This window comes from Rissa tridactyla, chromosome 2 (assembly GCF_028500815.1).
Source record: "Rissa tridactyla isolate bRisTri1 chromosome 2, bRisTri1.patW.cur.20221130, whole genome shotgun sequence".
In the NCBI taxonomy this organism is placed as follows: Eukaryota; Metazoa; Chordata; class Aves; order Charadriiformes; family Laridae; genus Rissa; species Rissa tridactyla.
Window position 1 is genome coordinate 76,948,404 of NC_071467.1, and position 20,572 is coordinate 76,968,975.

General features: G+C 40.1%; 1 protein-coding gene across 1 annotated transcript; it reads left to right on the forward strand.

Annotated features, from left to right (window-relative positions):
• Nucleotides 1–148: 148 nt before the first annotated feature.
• Nucleotides 149–17,886, forward strand: SRD5A1 (steroid 5 alpha-reductase 1). Its single transcript, XM_054189942.1, has 5 exons — nucleotides 149–497; nucleotides 2,649–2,815; nucleotides 8,967–9,068; nucleotides 11,176–11,326; nucleotides 14,161–17,886. Exons 1-5 carry the CDS (start codon nucleotides 169–171, stop codon nucleotides 14,225–14,227), a joined length of 816 nt encoding a protein of 271 aa, XP_054045917.1. The 5' UTR covers nucleotides 149–168; the 3' UTR covers nucleotides 14,228–17,886.
• Nucleotides 17,887–20,572: the final 2,686 nt, after the last annotated feature.

The following is a 20,572-nucleotide window of genomic DNA, read 5'->3' on the forward strand; positions in this document are numbered from 1 at the left end:
CTTCCGCTTCCGAGAGCCTCTTCCCACCCGCCGCGGCTACACCAACCGGGGGGCGGAGGCGGTGCGGGACACGCCCCTCCCCCGGCGCCGATTGGTCGGCGGAGGCGGTGGGCGTGGCGCCTGACGACTGATGAATGGGGGCGGCGGGGCGCGTGCCAGTAGCGCGCTATGGGGGTCGGTAGCGGTGGCGGCGGCGTGTGCGCGTTCTGGCGACGGGTGTCGGGCCCGGAGGAGCAGCGGCTGCTGGAGCTGCTCTCCTACGGGCTGGTGGCGCTGGGCGCCGCCTCCGCCCTGCTCCTCCGCTTCATCCCCATGCCCTACGGCCGGTACTCCTCCCGCCGCTTCGGCTGGCTGCTGCCCGCCCGCCTCGCCTGGGCGCTGCAGGAGCTGCCTTCCCTCCTCGTCCCGCTGGGGCTCGCCGCCTGCGGGGGGGCTACCGCCGCCGCCTGGCCCAACCGGCTGCTGCTGGGCTGCTTCGTCCTGCACTACGCGCACAGGTGCGGCCCCTTCGGGGCAGGGGGGAGCGCTGGCAGCGGGCACCGGCGGGGCTCCGGGGTGGGGGTGTCCGCCCTCGGGGGGCTCCCGCTTGGGCTTGCCCGAAAGGCGGGGGTGGCTGATGAGAAGAGAAGTGCGGTTCTGCAGCAGTTCAGGGTCGGTCTTGATAAAAACTTAGTAGAAACTTGATAAACTACTGTTTTCTGACTACAGGGATTGACATTCTGCTGTTAATTCATGTGTATTATTTAATATCAAAATCATTAAAGCCTTTCCTGCTTCTTTATGTTAAGTTATTCTGTGTTTTTTATGTGAGCTGAGCAAGTAATTACTGCTTTATTTTACTGCTGTGTGGTGTGCGGGGGAGTGCCATCATGGCACCTTTTGGAAATGGCATAAAACCAGAGCGTTTGGCACTCTCAGTGTGTGCATATCATCTGTACCCTATAGCTGTACCTCTTGTCGTGGCCCCCCCTTCACGCAGTGACTGGGCCAGGTAGTCTTAAGGACACAGTTTTCCAACAAGGAAAGATCAGCTGTGGATGCTGATATAATGTAAATTTAATAATGTGAAACAGGAGCTATCTTCCTGTTACATCTTTCAATGTGTTGCTCATTTTGGGAGTTGGAGTACACAGTAGGGGGTTGGATTTGATCGTCCTCATGGGTCCCTTCCAGCTCGGGATATTCAAGGATTCATTAAAATACTGGCAAAGCTGACTGAGGCTGAGTGCCCCATGTAGCCAATGGTATTTGGTGAAGCTACTCAGGAGAAGTCAGCTTGGGTGGAGCTCAGATAAGATTTTGCTCTTCCTGTCAAGTCATTGGCAAAAGTTACTGGTGGTACTCCACAAGTAGTTTTGTAATCATGCTAATACAGCTGAGGTAGATTTGCCAGGTTAATTTTAAGATGAGTGTGTGGCTGATACATGGTTGTTTTCCAGTTCTTATTGTGAGAAGCTGCTGCTTCTGACCAAAAGTATTCCACATCCTCGTGGTCGAGAGGGATGCAGTGTATAGTTGGGCTGGTGGCTGACTGGCTTTGCAAACCCAGGAGTGTGTCTTTACGCCTCCCTTTACCACTCTTGAGAATAAAGAGAGGATTAGCTTTTGCATGGGATCTTAACTCATCTTCCATGTCGGGGAACAGCTAGAAACACAAGACGAAGGTTTGTAGAGAAAGCTGAGCTGTACCGCAGTTTCTCTTTTCCAGTTGTTTATTGCTATTGCCGGGCTGACGGACTGTTCTGTAGATGAATATAGGCTGGAAGAGACCTCTGTTATCCTATTCCATTTGTTGTAATGTAGCGGGCTTTAAATAATCATATTAATGACTTTATTATGCTTTCTTGAAAGCTGTTATGGTTTTGCTTCCACTGGAAAGGCTCCTTTGAAGCAGTAGTCCTTGGCTAGCTGGAAAACACATGAAGAATGCTCAGGCTTCAGTAATCCTGCTCCTGTATCATTCTACATTGTAATTAAACCGATAGGTGACTGGCACTTGGTGAGCTACATGAGGCAGAGTACAAAAACATTCATCTGCTTTTCTTGTTTGGAGCTTGTTTGTTTACTCACGTAATCCCCTGGGAAAAGCAATCAAGGTGCCTATCCCAACTTGGATGGCACTTGTGGATTTGCTGTGCCTGTAATAGGTGTGATAGGGCAGACCAAGATAGTCAAGGCAAAGCAATTCATGTTTTTAAGTGACTTTTAGGGCAAAGAGGAAACTGAGCTCAATTAGGTTAATTTCAAGGAGATTGGCTTTCCCTGTGGAAGTGCTGGTGGATTTGGTGTATGGATTGTGAGACCCGGCTCATTTCACAAAGCTTGGTGATTCCACTGAGGATTTGGGAACAAAGGAGGACAAAAAACCCACTGTGCTTAACATCTGTTGCCTTCGCTGCTCTTGTCAAAGTAACTGTTTTGGATACAAAGTTCAAAATCTCTCACTGGGCTGATCTTGTAATTCTGATTAGTCAATAAAATTAAAATTAGGTGTTAAAAGCAAGTAACTATGCTTCTGAACTGGGATCAAAGACTCCACTAAGATTTTGGAAAGCAGAATGATATGGACTATGGGTTGCAGTTTTGGACCCAAAAAGTATCTTTTCTGTTTGTTAATACAACACTTCTTCTTCCTTTGTTTGCTATAGGTCGCTCATATTTCCTCTTCTCATCCGAGCAGGAAAACCAACGCCATTTTTCACTTTTGTGCTAGCACTTCTGTTCTGTGTTTATAATGGATACTTGCAAGGCCGAAGCTTAAGCAACTATGCAAAATACCCTTCAGGCTGGTTAAAAGATCCACTTTTCATTACAGGTGAGTTAAAACATGCTATAAGAACATTAGGAGTAGTTTTCCTTTGTCTTCAGAGCTTTTATTTTACCTTCATCCCATTTTATAACTTTTCTCTTAGTTAATTCTCGTTTGCTGTAGCTGGAAGCCTTTTAACCTTGCTTTATTTTACAACTGTGAACACAATGACATTTTCTGTAATGTCAGTGCTAGATGAGCTGATGGCCATCTTTATTCTTTAACACCAAAGTGAATGTGATCGTGTATTTTTTTTTTCCAGTATAGGAACCTGAGGCCTTAATGCAACCAGCAGCATACAGGTTTAGAATATACAAAACAGACTTTCTATATAACATGTAGATCAAACTGAAATCCCTTGTTTCTTGACACTGTAGGTAGTTTTTATGTGGTCAAACAGAAGTGAAGACATTCATGGAGTAAAAATCCAGTAAGGGTAGCTGCTAAATACCACTTCTAATGCCAGAAGTTCTTGGTGTTAGGATATTTATACATGCATGCACACATGTGTACCAACCCACACACCCACGTAATAGGAATTGGCCTTGTCGAAGACCAAAGCTGGCCCACAAGGAAAGGGGGTGGAGGAGTTGGTCATTCACTCCTATCAGGAAGTCAGGTTACATTTCGACCTGAAGCCATGCATACAATTAAGAGGTTAAGACGTTTAGTGACAAAGTATTGTTGTTGCCCTTTTTTTTGTTTCCTAAGCATCTACTTCTGCCTACTGTCAAAACCATAGTACCATTTTCCAAGGAAATCTTTATAGAAAGATCTTTGATCTGAAGATAAACCGGAATATTTTGCCTTGTCAGTCAAAGGCAGAATACTGGGCTGTGTGGATCCTTGATCTGACCCGGTACCCTTCTTGTTATTTGTGAGCCTAAGCAAGTTAGTGTTTCTGCCAGATTTCTCAAGCCTTTTTGCAGCAAGAATAAGAAGATTTTGTTTTTATTACAGTATTATTGCAGATGACGATATAGGACTACTGTGCTAAATGCTGTCATGACTATAAGATTGAAGAAATTTAAATCAAAATAATTTCTCTTGCCAAGGTTAAGAGGCTTGGCCTCTGAAAATAGAGAAATTGAGGTACAAGGGAATGACTTCAGTGGTCACTAGGCACTTGGATATACTTGAAATTCTCTTGGTACTCTTGAAATTCTAGTCTCCTTAAACTTGCATCCAACAAAAAACTGATTAAAAGATCTGTTGATCAAAACTGTTGAAGACTGATGCACCACAGACTATTTCTGGTGTCCTAGTTTAGTACCTTAATCAAAAGATAACTCAATACAGTACTGTAAACAAATAATGAGTCAGGAGCCATAAATCAATTCCTCCTTACAGAAAGATCTTTAAAAAATTAAGGTAGCAAGACTGTTGCCCAGGTTTCCTTAGTTTTTTTTGAGCTTTAAGGATTTCTGAAAGGCGTAAATGTATAAATGATAATAGTTAGGTTCATCTGCCTTCTGTGTATGAATTTGATTTGGGTTTGCTTTTTGTTTGTGTGATTTCAGGTGTTTTTTTAATAATACTAGTTTAGAATATATGCTTATATATATTTGTTTTCAGTACTGCTATTCATAAGCAAGGTGTTGCTTTCATGGCTATTGTCAGGCAAAATCCTGCTTTAAAATGTTATGCTGAAAACTAAGAAAGTGAAGGTTCCTGATATACAGACCAACCATTTTAATAGTGTCACTCGCTGGCTTTAAGACTGTTATTACAATAAATCTTAAGATAGTTTGCTATGTCTATGAAACAGCCAAACCTGAGACTTATTGTTTCTCTTAATCCTGTAACTACAATATCTTTTGGGCTTTTTCTGGTTTGTTTTGTAGTGCACATCAACATGATTGGAACATAGTAGAATATAATTGCTATTTGGTATTCATCCTGGCTAGGTACCTCCAAATATCTGCCATTTGTGTTTGTAGCTTTTGTCAACTCAAATGCAGAAGTGCTGTATTGTACATTAGATGCTCCCTGAACAACCAGACTATTATATTCTAGTTCTTCAAAAACATCTGGCAGTGTCTTTAAGCCTTTATTTAAAATTAATAAAAAAATAAATTGAGTAGAAGATTAGAAAATAACAATAGCAGGAAAGCATATTTGCTGAGAGCTAACAAGATATTTCTTTAGTCTATACAAAGTTACATGTGGAAGAGAAATGGGAGAGTGTCTACAAGTAGCAGCCAAACAAGGTTCAGTAGTTGGAAGATGAAATGAGATAAATTTGCAGTGAAGACAGAAATTTGGAGGAGTGAGGCTGATTAACCATCATGGTGAGAGGCTTCTAACAACTGATGTGTTCTCTGTGGAGGTTTAGCATATGGATTGACTGTTTGTTTTCAGATGCAAAGGAGTTAATCGTGGGAAAGCAGTTGCTTTTTATCTACACCAGCAATTGATTTGGAGCAGCAATACAGTTTTGATGTGGTTCCCTCATGGTTTCTGTGGACGGTGTGCTGGTTTAGTTCAGAGCAATGAGCTCATCTGTTTTCGGAGGAAATGTTCTGCCTCAAATGCAGTACAACACTTAAAAAAACCATGAGCTTGTAAACCAATGTGGGAACAAACTCATAATCTTTCAGCGGGTACTTTATGCATGTTTGTCAATAAAAAGCTTGTGAACTTACCAAGAGCACCTGTGATACCCTAAAGCAGTGAATGCTACAAACAGGGGCATATGCGTGTTTCACCTGTGTGTTCTTTCCTAATCTGTCTGCACTTCTAGTTGGAAACTCCTTCCTTCCTCTTCTTGCTTTAGCTTCATCAAACCCTTTGCAGTATGCCATATGTCTTTTCTTACTCCTTTAAATCACCATTAAATTACTTCCTTTTAATGTTGATGGCTAACCTTTCCGTGCGTCAAAACACTTTTTTCGCAGCAGCTCTGCGAAACAGAGCAGTACCAATAACTCAGAAGATGCAGGTGACAGAACATCAGCACCTAGTCTGTTGCGAGAGGCTTTTTATTTGGCAGCTAAGCACACACAGAACAGACGTGAAGAGAGCATGGGCATTGTCTGTACTGGGGTATGGTGTCTCATGATTGAGGGATGAGGGTTAGTCAGTATCTATCCCAATATCTATAGGCATCTGGATGCTTCAAATGATCTTACGTCTTCTTGGTAAGAATAACCATGCTATCTGAGATGAGGTACTTGTTCACCTGATGTGTCTACCAGGCACTTTCAGTGCAGCTGTAGAAAATGGCCTCCTGCCACTTTTATATGGCATCTTCCACTCCATATTCCTGAAACTCAGAGTGGGGAGGTGACCCAGACAGCAGTTACCATACTGTCACTTGGAAATAGCCTGCAGAGCAGGAGTAGGTCTTCTTGTGTGAGAGTGTATATGGGTGAGGGCAAAGAGGGCATGGGCACAACAACATGCACGTAGCTTTCTGTTGCGCTGGTGGTTTGGCAATATAGACCTAGTTACTGTCCTTCTTGTGCAAGTATTCTCCCATTATGAACCCAGTCCTTGACCTCCAGGATTATCCTGATGATGGTAAAAAGCCTCTTAAGTTTAATAGTCTCATGAGGTCATCTATGTTCTGTGGTGCATCCCGTGGCTCTGAGAATCCACTGGAGTATGCTGTGGCCCCCTTCCTGTTTACGTATCTGTGTTTGCCTTAGGTGGAAGCCAAGTCATGCAGATCGTGGTGCTTACCCAGCTCTTGACTCTGTAGAGTGCCATCCCAGGGCTGAGCCATGGTGAGAATCTGAGGGTGAGAACAGTGAAGTACCATGCCTACAGAAGATAGACACAGGGAACATGGTTATCCAGTACTTCAGGGGAAAGTAGATCTTCAAATTGGAGAGGGTTGCTGTGAAAATAGCCTACATTCATTGGCTTGTTGTCCATGAAGAGAGATTTGATTGTTTCCTTCTGACATGTGGTAGTTTTCAAATAGGAGGGATAAAAAAAATGCAAAGAATCAAATTAATCTTCTATAGGAATTGGGCACTCTTAGAGCAAGTTCCAGTCTTCGTTATCTGACAAGTTCTTAGTAGTTCGTATACTAACTTAGAGATACCAATATGGAATTCACAGGTAACATTCTCCAACATTTTCTGTGGCATTTCAGAGAAATCAAAGGGTCTCATTGCCTCTCCTGAGAAAGAAATCTATTATTCTTCCTAGAACTGATACTAACTTCAAGTAGAGATTTTTTCCTCATGCTAAGACTGAAGTAAACTAGCAGAAATATTGTTTACATTTAAATACAATTAACTTGTGTGCTAATTAAGAAATTTCATTTTGAATTATTTTATGGATAGAGATAATAACTTGCTTATTTAGTTGTATGAATAACATCCTTTGTTTTCCAAGGTAGTCTCAATCTTCTCCAGCAATTAGCAAATTGATATGTAACTACCAATGCTTAAGAGAAGCAAACTTTTTGTTGCTGGATGCAGTTGAGCTCAATATTATCTGTTCAGATAGAGATCTGTTTTGAAGAAAAAAAGTAATCTGTTTTCCTAAAAGAAGGATTCAACAGCATTTGAATTATTATTTCAAATGTTGTTGTTGGTCTGTAAATGCCTCATGTTGATCTAATCTATGTTATGATGGTGTAATAACACTGAATATATAGTTGAAAGATTTATGATAAAATTTTACTACAAAAGACACTTTGTATATGGCACCTACAGACCTTGATTTGCTAATAGAAACTTATTGCCCTGTGCTGTATGAACAAAAGGTTAAGAAACTTGCTTGTTCACGGGACTAAATTTTGCTACAAGTGTTGTAATTTAAGCAGACTGTAACAAGCTATTAAAACAAAATTTTTTATTTACATAGGTAAATATGGAAAGAGCTTTCATAGAGAAACCTCAATTTCTCTGCAGAGCAGTTATTTCCTCCCAATTCATGTGGAAGCAGACAGCCAGGTCCTTTAGGTAAATGTAGCCCACAAGGGATTGAGAGAAGAAAGCTGCCTCACAACTTGTTTGAGAGGCAAGGTCCACTTACATCTGTAGCTTCACTTCAAAACAAGCTTAAGTCTTGGTAAAGTATACTCTGACGGCCTACTACTCCTGTAACATGGCCTTATGCATCGGGGGGGGGGTATCCACTTAGTCTCATACTACTGGGCTTCTCTCTATCGAAAGAGAACCATCTAAAAGACTCAAGTTATGGGTTCAAAAAGGCAAAGCTTTCTTTATCTGGAGTGTGAAGTGACTGTTCTAGAAGCACTTCACTGGCATTTACATGGTAATTTAAATAAAACTCAATGGCTTTGGAGCTGGATTCAAAGCAATATGATCTACCATCAGACCCCAAATGTTGTCTACTTCTAGCAACAAGGAATGCTGCCTTCAGAGGAAGATAACATAGGTAACGTAGCCAGAGACTCAAAATGGAAGAGTGAAAATAATGAATTTCAGTCCTGAATTCCTTTTGATTTAACCTGTGCAGTTATGGCAACAAGGCCAGGCTGGATGGGACTTTGAGAAACGTGGTCTAGTGGGAGGTGTCCCCCCCCATGGCAGGAAATAGATGATCTTTAAGGTCCCTTCCAACCCTAACCATTCTATGGTTCTATGTGGGATGCTACTATAATCTCAGTTTCTATGAAAACCTGGTATAAGTGGTTAAGCTGTCTTGCCAAATGACACAAGAGAACAGTAAATAGTGCACAATTCCTTCATGCTTTTATTATTGCTTATGTTGCAAAGAAGTCTGCTGTGGAAATGCTAGTATATTTTCAGTACAAAAAAGGGGTGGGAGGACAACACCAGGACGTGTCCTTTTGACAGGAATGGGAATGTCTGATTCTTCAGTGTTTAAAATTTGTATGTATTTGATTTTTCTATGTGGAAGTTAGGGAAGTACACACATTACATCTGTATATATCCACATGCATACTTTTATGTAAGTCTAGCAACGTAAGAATAAACTATATGCTGAGAGTACTGTTCCTATTTAGAGACCTATTGATTACTGTGAGCCTTTGACTGAAGATCTCAGTGTGGGATTGGGATTGTGGAGGGTATCACTAGACTTGCTTATACTGTGTACATTATTACACTTCTGAGATAATATACCTAATATGTGATATGACTGTAGTTTGTTTTTCTGATCAAGCACTTCAGCTCAGTGTATTAAAGATACTAATTTAAATATTTCTCTTCAGGCTTTATAGGGTGGTTGGTTGGCATGGCAATCAATATTCATTCTGATCATATTCTCAGAAATCTGAGAAAACCAGGGGAAACTGGTTACAAGATACCAAGAGGTGAGTAAAAATGTTACAGGAATTTGTATAGCAAAAGAAGCATCTCATATCAGGAGAGTCTGAGAGTACTAATACTGTTCAGCCTGGAGAAGAGAAGGCTCAGGGAGATCTTATTGATCTGTATACCTACCTGATGGGAGGGAATGAAGAAGAGGGAGCCAGGGAGACTCTTCTTTGACAGGACCAGAGGCACTAGCCACAAATTAAAACACATGAAACTCCATCTGAACACACTGTTTGCTGTGAGTGGTCAAATACTGGAACAGGGTACTCAGAGGTTGTGGAGTCTCCATCTGTAGAGATACTCAAAACCTGACTGGTCATGGGCCCTGGGCAACCTGCTCTAATCTGACTTTGAGCCAGGGGCAGTTGGACTAGATGATCTCAAGAGGTCCCTTCCAACCTCAAATGATTCTGTGTAAAGATAACCTTCTAAAGCTTGGTGTATTTTAAGGGAAATAGTCATCTGTCTTACCTTAAGAAGTGATTTCAGAATGTGGGAAACATTATTCCCCCCACTTATGCCAAGTATTTTAAGGGATCTGTTTCATGATATCATGTCTTTTGTAAGTCTTTGAATTTATGACCAACTTTGACTGTATTTTTACAAAGTGGTAAAAATGTAACATAGCATTCCGCAACTTCTGTGAGAATCAGCAGATAGGTGGAGAAGGAAGACTTAAATTATCATCCCAGTAGGGGGGGCAGGCAGAAAGCACTTGGCTACTTACGCAACTGTGTATGGCTTGGCCCATCTTATGTTGTCCCAGGTATGAAGAGGGAGGGATCTTAGGTAATCAGAGAGCAACAACTGCTGCGGTAAGAGAGGACAGAAATCCAAAGGAAGTTAGGCATTATAAGTTCTGGCCTTCATGGGAAAATAGAGAAAATCAAAGTACTTCTTAGATAACACTTACTGCAATGTTAATACTTGTCGATACTTTTGGAAGCATTAGACTCTTCCAGGCACATTAAACTCAGTGAGAGCAGAGAAATAAGTTACCTCTGAATTTAGCTGTTTCCCTGAGTTTTTCTTTAGTTGTTGCAATCTCTTGGATTTCAGTGAAGTTTTCTTAATAAAACTGGGGGAAATAGATATAGAAGACAGTAGGTTGTTATTTTTCACCAAGATAACTTCATTCTTTAATAGATGTAAATCCAAGTGCCCATGTAAAAAAATGAATATGGACATACTGTGCTATGTTCAGTGTACAAAAAAGTTCTGAAGGAACTAAGATGTTATTTGCTACACAATTAGAAGGAGTTGGTCTTTTTGATATTGCTTATCCAATTTAAGTGCTAGAACTCTGCCTCTCTCTTGTCAGAAAAGCAAAGTAATTAAAGCAAGGTCAAAACATGTCCTTTATTACACTTGGCAAATGTGCGTGTTTAGTCCCACTGGTAAAGCACATACTGAGATGTTATCAATTTGTACACTAACTTTGGAATCAGGGTGAAAGTTCTTTTATAAAAAATTCCCAGCAGGTGAATACTGACTGTTTAAGCATAATCGGCTGTGAGACATGTAATGCAGACTGCCAATTACTTATTTCACTGAGTGTCAGGGCTGAAGTAGTAGACCTGATGGGGGTGCAGGAACAGAAGGGGAACACATTTTAAGCCAGAGGATAAATTTGGAACTTTAATCAATAATAATAATGTTCCTAATTAACTTAATTTCTGAACTACTTAGCATACAATGTTTAGTTTCTTTAATTTAACTTAACCCTAGGAGTATTTTCTGTGACTCTTGAAGGGAAACATTTTCTATTTTTACATATTTAAAAAAATATTTAGTTTATGACAAAGAGCCAGCTTGATCTCACTGTTAATTACTTACAGAGGCATGAAATTGCTTCTGATACTGGTAAATCTGCTTTTCTTCCACGATTTAAAGAGGAAAAATGGAGCTGGAGAAGGTCTGTCTTAGAATGAGGTCTGAAGTGATCCTTCTTAGTACAGCTTGAACTGAAAAACACTGCTCCTGTTGCCTTTAAAAATCTATAGAGACATTGGTGTTATAGCTTTTATCAGACTTACAGTAGAAGACAGCATTGTACATCTCCTTGATTTTGGTGCTTTTAGAATAACTCTGTCCTGCTTTTAGGAGGAATGTTTGAGTATGTCAGTGGAGCCAACTTCTTTGGAGAGATCCTGGAATGGTTTGGGTTTGCCCTTGCCTGCTGCACCATTGAAAGCCTTGCATTTGCATTGTGTACGCTTTTCATCTTGGGTTCAAGGGCAAAACAGCACCACCAGTAAGTGTTTGCCTTATAATTTCTGTTGTCTCTATGCTACACTTCCTTTCCAGTTTACAAATTATGCCTCATGCCATAGGGATGTTGCAGAGCAAGTCTTGTGAGAGACTTGGCTACTGCAGTGGAGAATTATGATAGAGAATACTCTTTGAGTAGTATTAAGCACTGCAGAATTCCAAAGGGATAGTACTAAGCATGAGGAGCATAAAGATACACAATGTACAATGAGATGGTCGAAATAATGGCTTTTGAATGAACATAGTTCATCCTGGACCTGTGAAGATTATAGACACAACTGGAAAATTCTTCACTCGATCATATGCTATACTTTCCCTTGCAGCTCAAACTTATTTCTATAATATTAAAATTTTGAAAATCACTCTAATGGCTTCTGTTACAGGCATCCTTTATAGTCAAGTCTATATCTATTGTCTATAATCAAATATGTAGACAATATGAAAACAATTCTGGTAGGCTATATTTAATAAAGTCTCTGCTCTATAATTATAGTCTGACTGTGAATGTACTATGTTCATAGTGTGACTTTCCTGCTAGCAGAAGAATCATAGTTGGAGAAGACTTGTTTCTTGAAAGAAATAGCAAGTTTTAAAGAATTTGAACACCTTAATCTCATTTTGTTAATTTCAGCTTCCTGCTTTGGTTCTCATGCTGAAAGTTAGTGCATAAGAGGAAATAGGCTGAAAGAAAGCCATTGCTAACAGTGTCGGAGTAGCCACAGCTATGTCTATTGGAGTCTTGAAAACCTTCAGAAATTGAGTTTTTCCTGCACCTTGTTTGTGGGTGTTCCAGTTCTGTATCGCCCTCCCAGTGAACAAGTTTTTATACTATCCAAATGAACATTCCAAGCCTGTTGCCTATGACCATCTGTCCTTGTTTTATCACCTTCTGTTGCTGAGCAAAGTCACAGAATATCTTAGGCTGGGAGGAACATCTGAAGGATTTCCAATCCAGTCATCTGGTGTGACCTGCTCCAACCGCAGCTAACAGCAAGGCTATACCAGGTTGCCTGGGGCCTTTGAATGTCTCCAAGGGTGGAGGTTTCAGCATGCCTCTAGCAAAGCACTGGAACAGGTTTTTTCTTGTCCTCTTGAGGAAGAGGGTTTTTTCTTATGTTCAGTTGGGATTTTTCATATTGCAACTCTTATCCCACTTGTCCACTTGCTGTGCACCTCTGAGAAGGTTATGGCTCTCTCTTCTCCCCAATATCACTGTAGTTAGTGGAAGACTCCAATTAGATCTGCTTCTTAACTTCTTTTCCAAGCTGAACAAGCCTAGTACCCTCAACCTTAATGACCATCTGCTGGATTCTTCTCAGGTTTGTGAACCTCTGTGTTGCACTGGAAGCTGAAAACTGAAGGCAGTAATGCAGGTGCAGGGTCTCAACTGCTGAGTAGTGGAGAAAATAAGTACTTCCCTTGACTTGGTGGCTCTATACTTGTTCAAGTGGGACAGTATGCAGTTAGCCTTCATCATTGCAGGGATCCATTACTGGCTCGTGTTCAGTTTGTCCACCAGGATGTCCGTGTCCTTTAGTGCAGAGCTGCTCTCTAGCCAGTCCATCTCGGCCCTCTTATTTTTGCATGGGGCCACCGCATTCCAGCTGCAAGAATTTGCATTTCATTCATAGTTTTCCTCCATTGTCTTAATTCCCCTTCCAGTACCTATAGGCAGCAATAACAGGGCCACTTAGTCTCTTCCTCACCAAACTAAGCAATGCCAGGTTCCTCAACCTCGTTTAGTTATGTTCTTCAGGTTCAAATTCCATGGTTGGTTTCTGTCTGTCTTAAGCCTTGAACTCTTTCAGAGCCCTTGACTTACAGAGCATTATGAAAAGATAAGGGTTGTTGAAGGAAGTAATTCCCACTACAGGAAAACCCATAAAAATGGAAGAGGGGTACAGAAAAAAGCCCAACTAAAAGTAGCAAATACATACATGTGAAGAAATATTTTGGTGTAGTCTGTTTAGTCTGAAAAACTTAGAATAAATGGCTGGAAAGGATAAATGGTGTAATGCTGGTATCCCACAGCTGCAGGTAGTCATGTATTGTGTGTTCTGTTCTTTGCTTATTCCACCTTTCATCTTGAAATTAGCTATTGATAATATGCATACCTGCATATTTGAGGAGCCCAGATGAAGTTAATTCCTTTTTTATTTTAGAGAAGCAGAAGAACAAATATTTGAAAATGGGAGTAAATGTATTTGTTATATAAAGTTGACCAGACAAATAATAACACTTGGTAGTGCTGTGCATTTAGTCTTAAAATTGTCTGGATTTGAAAATAGTGATGGTCTTTGAGGGGGATGAGCAGCAAGGCTGGCGTAATGTTTGTCACACTCAGTTTGATTATCCCCATCCTGACTGGAACTGAAGATGTCTCTATCCAGAATAGGGCTGTCTGTTATTCCAGTATGTGAAGTATCCCTTGCTTCCACATGAAGTCGTTATGCAATTCAACATGTTAACCCTTTGAATGGTTTTTTTTTCCACACTTCTATTGCTAAAATACAAGTACACAGGATGCACAACGAACATACATCTTACAACAGGCTATTGTTTCCCTGGCTGCTCTTGCCACATCTGTTTAGTTTGATTTCCTACTGCTGGAAGCAGTAACTTTGTTTTGTTGTAGCTGGTGATTAGGATCAGTTGGTAAACAGCAGTTTTCTATCCAGAGTAGGTTCTAAAAACATTTTTCTGGTTTGTAGCCAAGAAAATATATGGGTTAAATTGACCACGATGTAAAATTACTTAGTTTACTGGACAGCATTTTGAAGACTCAATACTCATCAGATTTCTGTCTTTGTTTTTCAGATGGTACCTTGAGAAATTTGAAGACTACCCAAAGTGCAGAAAAATTGTGATCCCCTTTGTGTACTGAGTTGTGGTTTTAACACTGTTTTTGAAGTGACGGCTGCTTGTAACAGCTAATGCTTGACAAGCGTTGGCTGGTTAACAACACTCTGATCATCACTGTGACAAAGCCTTTGCATCAGTGCTGCTATTAGTTACTGCTTTTCCTCTTAATGAAAACCCAAATCTGATGGGTGTGGTGAATAGGAACACAAAAGCTTTTCCAACAGGGGCGCACCATCATAAATACGTTAGGCAAAGCATCCGTATTCACATCATGGAAAGTACTGTACAGGACTTCTGATGCTTCCTTTTCTGCCTGTACAGGCTTCTGCTGTTTCCACCTGGCGAGGCCACGCTGTCCTGAAGATGGTGCAGTGAGCACAGTCGCCCTCACTGCACTCTGGATGCTGTGTTCTGCCCGTTATTTGCCTGCATACACAAATGGGGTTGACTTTTTTTTTTGCTTGCCTTTCTTCCTCCCACCTGCATTTCCAGGAGAACGGGTGATGCAGACCAAGGACATTAGATGAATATAGTTGCTGTTAGGTAAGAGACAGTGTTCTTCCCCCTCTTTGCACTTTTATGCAGGTAGGGACGCTGTATAGATAATACTTAATGCCATTTACATAAACAGCTGTAGTGCTAAATTTCCCAAATAATAGATTGTCATCTGTCTTTCAAATTTGATAACTATCTCAATATTCAGTATGTGTTTTGTCACTCAATGCTATTTTTGGAAGGCATTCTTTATTTGGGATACTTAGGCCAGTCTAGCACTGAAAATTGTATAATGTTTTCTAACTTATAAAAAAACCTTAAGATTTTTACAAAATTACCTTACCATGCTGTTTAAAAAAAAAAATCAGGTGTATTCCTTCTCCTGTTGATAATGGTCTATATGATTTTTATATTCCAAAAATCTGGAACCTTTTAGTGCTGCTTGTTTTATTAATGTCAGTTCTCACTCCCTTACATTTTTTTGTGGTTCGCCCCTCCCCCCCCCCCCCAAAGGACTCCAAAAGGGTTTCAAAAACATAATGGGATTCCAGGCATACTGGCTTTAAAAAAAAAAAACCACGCACAAAAAAACCCCCAAAACTCTGCTGCTAATATACTTTGGAAATCTATGGAAATAAAACTTTTGCCAAGTGTCCTCTGAGCCGTTTACACTGTGTATGTTGGGTTATGTCCTTCAAAACAAATTGGTAATATAATTTTGCCAGTTGCTGACTTTTCCAGTATGGTATTACAGTAAGCTTTGTCTAAAGCTCAAAATTCTGTCTCTGCTAGTGAGTTACACTGCTGTAGTAATCAAAGTAACATATCTGATGGACTTATATATAAAAATTGTATATATTAGTTTAAAAAAAAGTACATTCAGGAAATGGGCAGTGAAAAAGGACTTTGTGACCCAAGCTTCTGCTTAACAGTTGTTTCTTCCTCCTCTCCTTCCTGCCATGTTTAATATAGTACTTACTGCACTGACGTCTTGGCTATCATTAAGGATTTATTCAGTAGTATAAATAAGTGTGTGTGTGGGAAATAATCTATTGTTATTGACTGAAATAATCGAAGGAGGGGAGAGAAGTTGCTAGTCCTGCAGTGATGATAGCTTACCTACAGCTAAGCCCTTGGACTGCCAGTTGCTCCTCGTAATGTTGACTGGGATGACTGATCCTGCTTTTGAAGAACATAGGAATACTGATTCCATTGATGCCAGTGTCATTACTTGATTCACAAACTGTTTAATCATTTGTGTTTACATCTTTCCTTAGTGTTTTACTTGCCCTGTTGCTTTTGTTGTTGCACTTTAATTTAACATTTAATCGTAGCAGTCTTGATGAACACTCGGCCATGAAATTCCCTGGGGAGAGGATGGTGGGGAGGATGATTTACCCAATGCTAAAATGGAGTTAGTGGGCAACAGAAGTTCAACAGGATCAATTAAAGCATATTCTGAAGAGAACTTTAACAACATAGTCTTATATATTTAGGTATTTCTATACCCTGTCACATCGTTGTGACACTTTTTAAAATCTTGGTATCTAAATCATCCAACTATCAAAATCTGTTTTAGCAGGGGAAAAATGCTGTACAGGATTGAAAGGGCATTATCTACTCTAGGTGTTTAAATAATGCTTGCATGGTTTATGATGAATTAATCTTTAGGAATATTTGTTTAAAAAAAAACTACTAATGGAACAACCAACTAGTAAAAAAGATCTGGCTGCAGCACTTTACTCTCTAATCCACCACCTCTTTTTTTTTTTGGCCTTTTATGGAAAGGTTATGAAAAGACAAAAATTCTTTTAATAATAAACAGTGAGAGAAAATGCTTAGTGTTCAGTATGTCCCCTTATATTCAAGAGCTATAGCTCTCTGTAGTCAGTCTCTATAATCATTTACAGAAAACTTGTACTGATGCCTCAGTCTTGCTCTGGTGCTATGCTGCTAAATATTTATTGTGAGTAAAAGTTCGGCTCATGTAATGTTAATTTATGGTTTACCTATAGCAGGATGAGGATCTGAAAAGTGATGCTCTAACAGCTTATCCATGTTCTTTCTCCTGTTATAGAAAAGGAAAATCTAAGGTCTATGGGATGTGAATGTCAGTGTGTCTTGAAATTTGAGTTAACTGGATTATAAGAAAAAGAAAAACAGATAAGAATGTTTTGTTCTCTGGGTGTTTATATTTTAGATTCTCATTATACTGCTGGAACTTGCCTAAGTACAGAATTTGAGGCAGTTCCTTAGAGCACAAGTCTTATGAGGAGCGGCTGAGGGAGCTGGGGTGGTTTAGCCTGAAGAACAGGAGGCTGAGGGAAGACCTTTATCGCTCTTGACAACTACCTGAGTGGAGGGTGTAGCGAGGTGGGGGTCGGTCTCTCCTCCCACATAAGAGGTGATAGGACAAGAGGAACTGCCTCAAGTTGCACTAGGAGAGGTTTAGATTGGATATTAGGGGAAAATTCTACACTGAAATTGTTATCAAGCATTGGAACAGGCTGCCCAGGGAAGTGGTTCAGTCGCCATCCCTGGAGGTATTTAAAAGACGTATGGATGTGATGCTTAGGGACAGGGTTTAGTGATGGACTCTGGCAGCTGTACTTGATCTTAAGTGTCTCTTCCAACCTAAATGATTCCATGATTCTTGCATTTCAAGCACATTGGTGAAAAGCATACAATCAACTTGGTCAAATGCTAGAACTGCCTTTTGTTTAAACAACATCCCATTTATTTGTTGTACTTCACTCTTTCTTCCTTCCCCTTTCAGCAGCTTTTACAGAACTTTTCTGTTAGAAAATATCTGGTACTGAAAATCTTCTCTTGAAATTACATAGTGTAAAAATGAACTGTGCTCTGCCCATTCCAGGAGAAAACATGTATGCTTGCTATTGAGTGTAGTATCTGTAGCAATTTTTAACAGATTCTTTTATTCAGACTGCCTACATCTTTCCGCAAAATCCCCTTCTAATAAAATATGATTTGCAGTGTCTTGCTTGAATACTACTTTTTTTTCCTGTTAGTAATCCTTGCTATAACTTGTGGAGGTTGACCAAGGCTTTTGTACTACGTAATTTTGTTATTCCAAATGAGGTCTTGATGACTGTAATAGTAAGGCTGTATTAGATTACCCTAGATGCCTATGTGAACTTAACAAAGTGCACTCAAAACAGAAATTAAAAGTCAGAAGATAAATTTGGCTAGTGATACATTCTTAATTATGTAAAACAAAGTACATAGTTGAGATGTTCTACACTTGTGTCTAGAGTAGAGATTAACAGAAGCAGAGGCTACTCGTTCGGGCTTGTGGTGGCCTTTTCATTTGGAACAACCATAGCACCTGCTGTTTCAACTATTTTAATTGTGGTTCAGCAGCATATTGTCTTTTTGAGGAATGAAGATAGTGTACAAATGACTCATACAAATTTACATTCTTTCAGCAGGCAAGAAATCCTGAATGCCTACCACAGGTTTTAAAGCCTGTTTGGGGGAAAAAACACCATTACCAAACACCTGTTTGTTAATTTAAATAAATTAATAACTTTAGTATGAGACTGTTCCAGCCTGTTCTGTGCTACTAAGTTTTACCAATAGCAGTTGCACTTGTTGGGGCAGCCTTTCACACCTACTTCAGTCAGTTTTGTGAGGAGAACAGACCTGTGGGTAAAATTGCACCACTTCTTGCAGTGATGCAATGTATCTATTAGCATGTGTGTGCCCACATAAAAACACACGGGAGCAAGCAATTGTGGAAATTCCTGTTGCAAGGCAACTGAAGGGATAAGCCTAAAACAAGGTTTTCATGAGCAAAAAGAGAATCAGTTTGATGAACAGGATATAATTTTCATTAATTTTAAATTGAGATGGTAATATATTTGATTACTTAAACCGATAATTTCCTATTAATGATAAAATAGTAAAGGAAAAATCTGGTGCTACGTGTTGAACCTGCGTTCACCTGGAGGTTCCCATCTGAGGATACTCAAAACCCTCCTTGAAACACGATCGCTAGGTGCAGATAAATTAGGTAAGGTTTTTCTGCCTTAATAGTTCAATTCCCGCTAAGTGTTCCCGAAGATGCATTCCTGTAGCATTATTCCTGGACATCGTTTTTAGATCCATGGCTTAGAGCGGGAAGGAGGAAGGTGTCATGGCACATGCGGTGGCAGCAGCCCTTCTTGTTCAAGGCATGCTTGTGGAATTGAGCACAACTTTCTCATTGCTTTCTAGTGTCTTATCAGCAGTGTCTCCAAGAAGATACACTTGCATCTCTCCGAGCAGTTTCTGAGAAGGGACACCATCTGCCCAGTTGAGGTGTAAGACCTCTAACAGAGCTCTGAAGAGACCCGTTTGTACTGTTGGAGTGATCAGGATGGAAGCGCCTGGGACATAGCACACCTTCTTACCCCCCAAACCTCACCAGACAAAAATAATAACATGTTTGTGGAACTGAAGTTTATCTCTTAAACTAGGCAAGTCCACTGAGGTAGATTTGTATGTATATCACTTTGTTTTTAACTCACTCATAAATTCACCTTCTTTTGTTTTGTTTTTTAAACAATTAGTCCACTTTCTAATAAAACTAGATATAGAAAAGTCAGGTTCCATTCAAAATTTTCATACTCATGATATGAGATTCTCTCAGTTCTCAACTTGTTACTTCCTTTGCTCACTGAGGACTGGTGTCCTCACTAGATATCACGTGGCTATTGCTGGATTTTCTTCCTCCAATTTATCTTTCCTTTGTAGATTAGTCCCTGCAACTCCCTGCTTTCTTGATTTGCTGCCCTTTAAAATCTTGGTTTAAAGTATCTGTTTTTTTTCCTTTACCCTCTTCTGTCTTTTTGCTGTTATGCTGTCACTTCCTCTAATATATAAGCTTTTTATAAAATGCATCATTCCTGTTGCTATCAAATTTTCTCATGAATTGAACATCTAGCAGCTTCTCACAGAATCCACCCTGTAGGCCCCCAGCTACCCAAACCTTGCCACGCAAAGCCAATACAAAGTTTTATTTTATAAAATTGCAAAATTAAACAATGACATGGCACTTGTAGGCAAAAGTCTTTTGTCAATTGCTTTAAGCTGTTTTCTTAAACTGAAATTATCATGCAACGTTTTGTAAGGCAGATATTTCAAACCTCAATGGATAATATGCTATAATTACTACTTTTAAAAGGGTTACTAGCAAAAGTCCATAAAAGTGAAGTAATTGTACTTTGTTTCCTAATTCTTCATACTAGATGAATTGCCATCGCAACGCCTTTTAATTTCAATTCAAAGTAGACAAAACAGGCAACTCCTTTGCAAATGCAATCCCATCTCCTACTCTGGCTAAATCGCAGAGATTTTCTTGAATATTCCCATTTCTGATACAGGTCAAAAAAGGTAAATTACAAGTAACACTGCAGATAAAAAACCATGCCTTATTTTTCAAGTAATAATGTCGTCTTCTAGCACCTGGTGTCTGCATTAACAGTAGGCACTAAGACATGAACTGATTATTTTGTTACATGTAAAATCCAGTTAAACACTGTACTCAATTGTCTTATTGTGGCACTGCACAGATGTGTGCTTACTGGGTACCTATTGCATCATAGCTTCTTCCAGTCCCCAGAAAGCACTGCCTAGAGCAGAAATCGCTAGTCACAGTAGCAATTTCAAGGACTGTCCCCTGCCCTAGTTCAGGGTTATGCTTCTCCCACATGTGAACCGTGGAAGCAGACATACACCACCAAACAAGCACCCAAATGTCATCAGCAGAGGTCTTCACTAGTCATCCGTGTCTATGTTGCACAATGTGTAGAACAACAAGGGATGCTAACCTTCCTGCTCATGATCCTCTGTCTCCTCCAGCCCCCAGGAT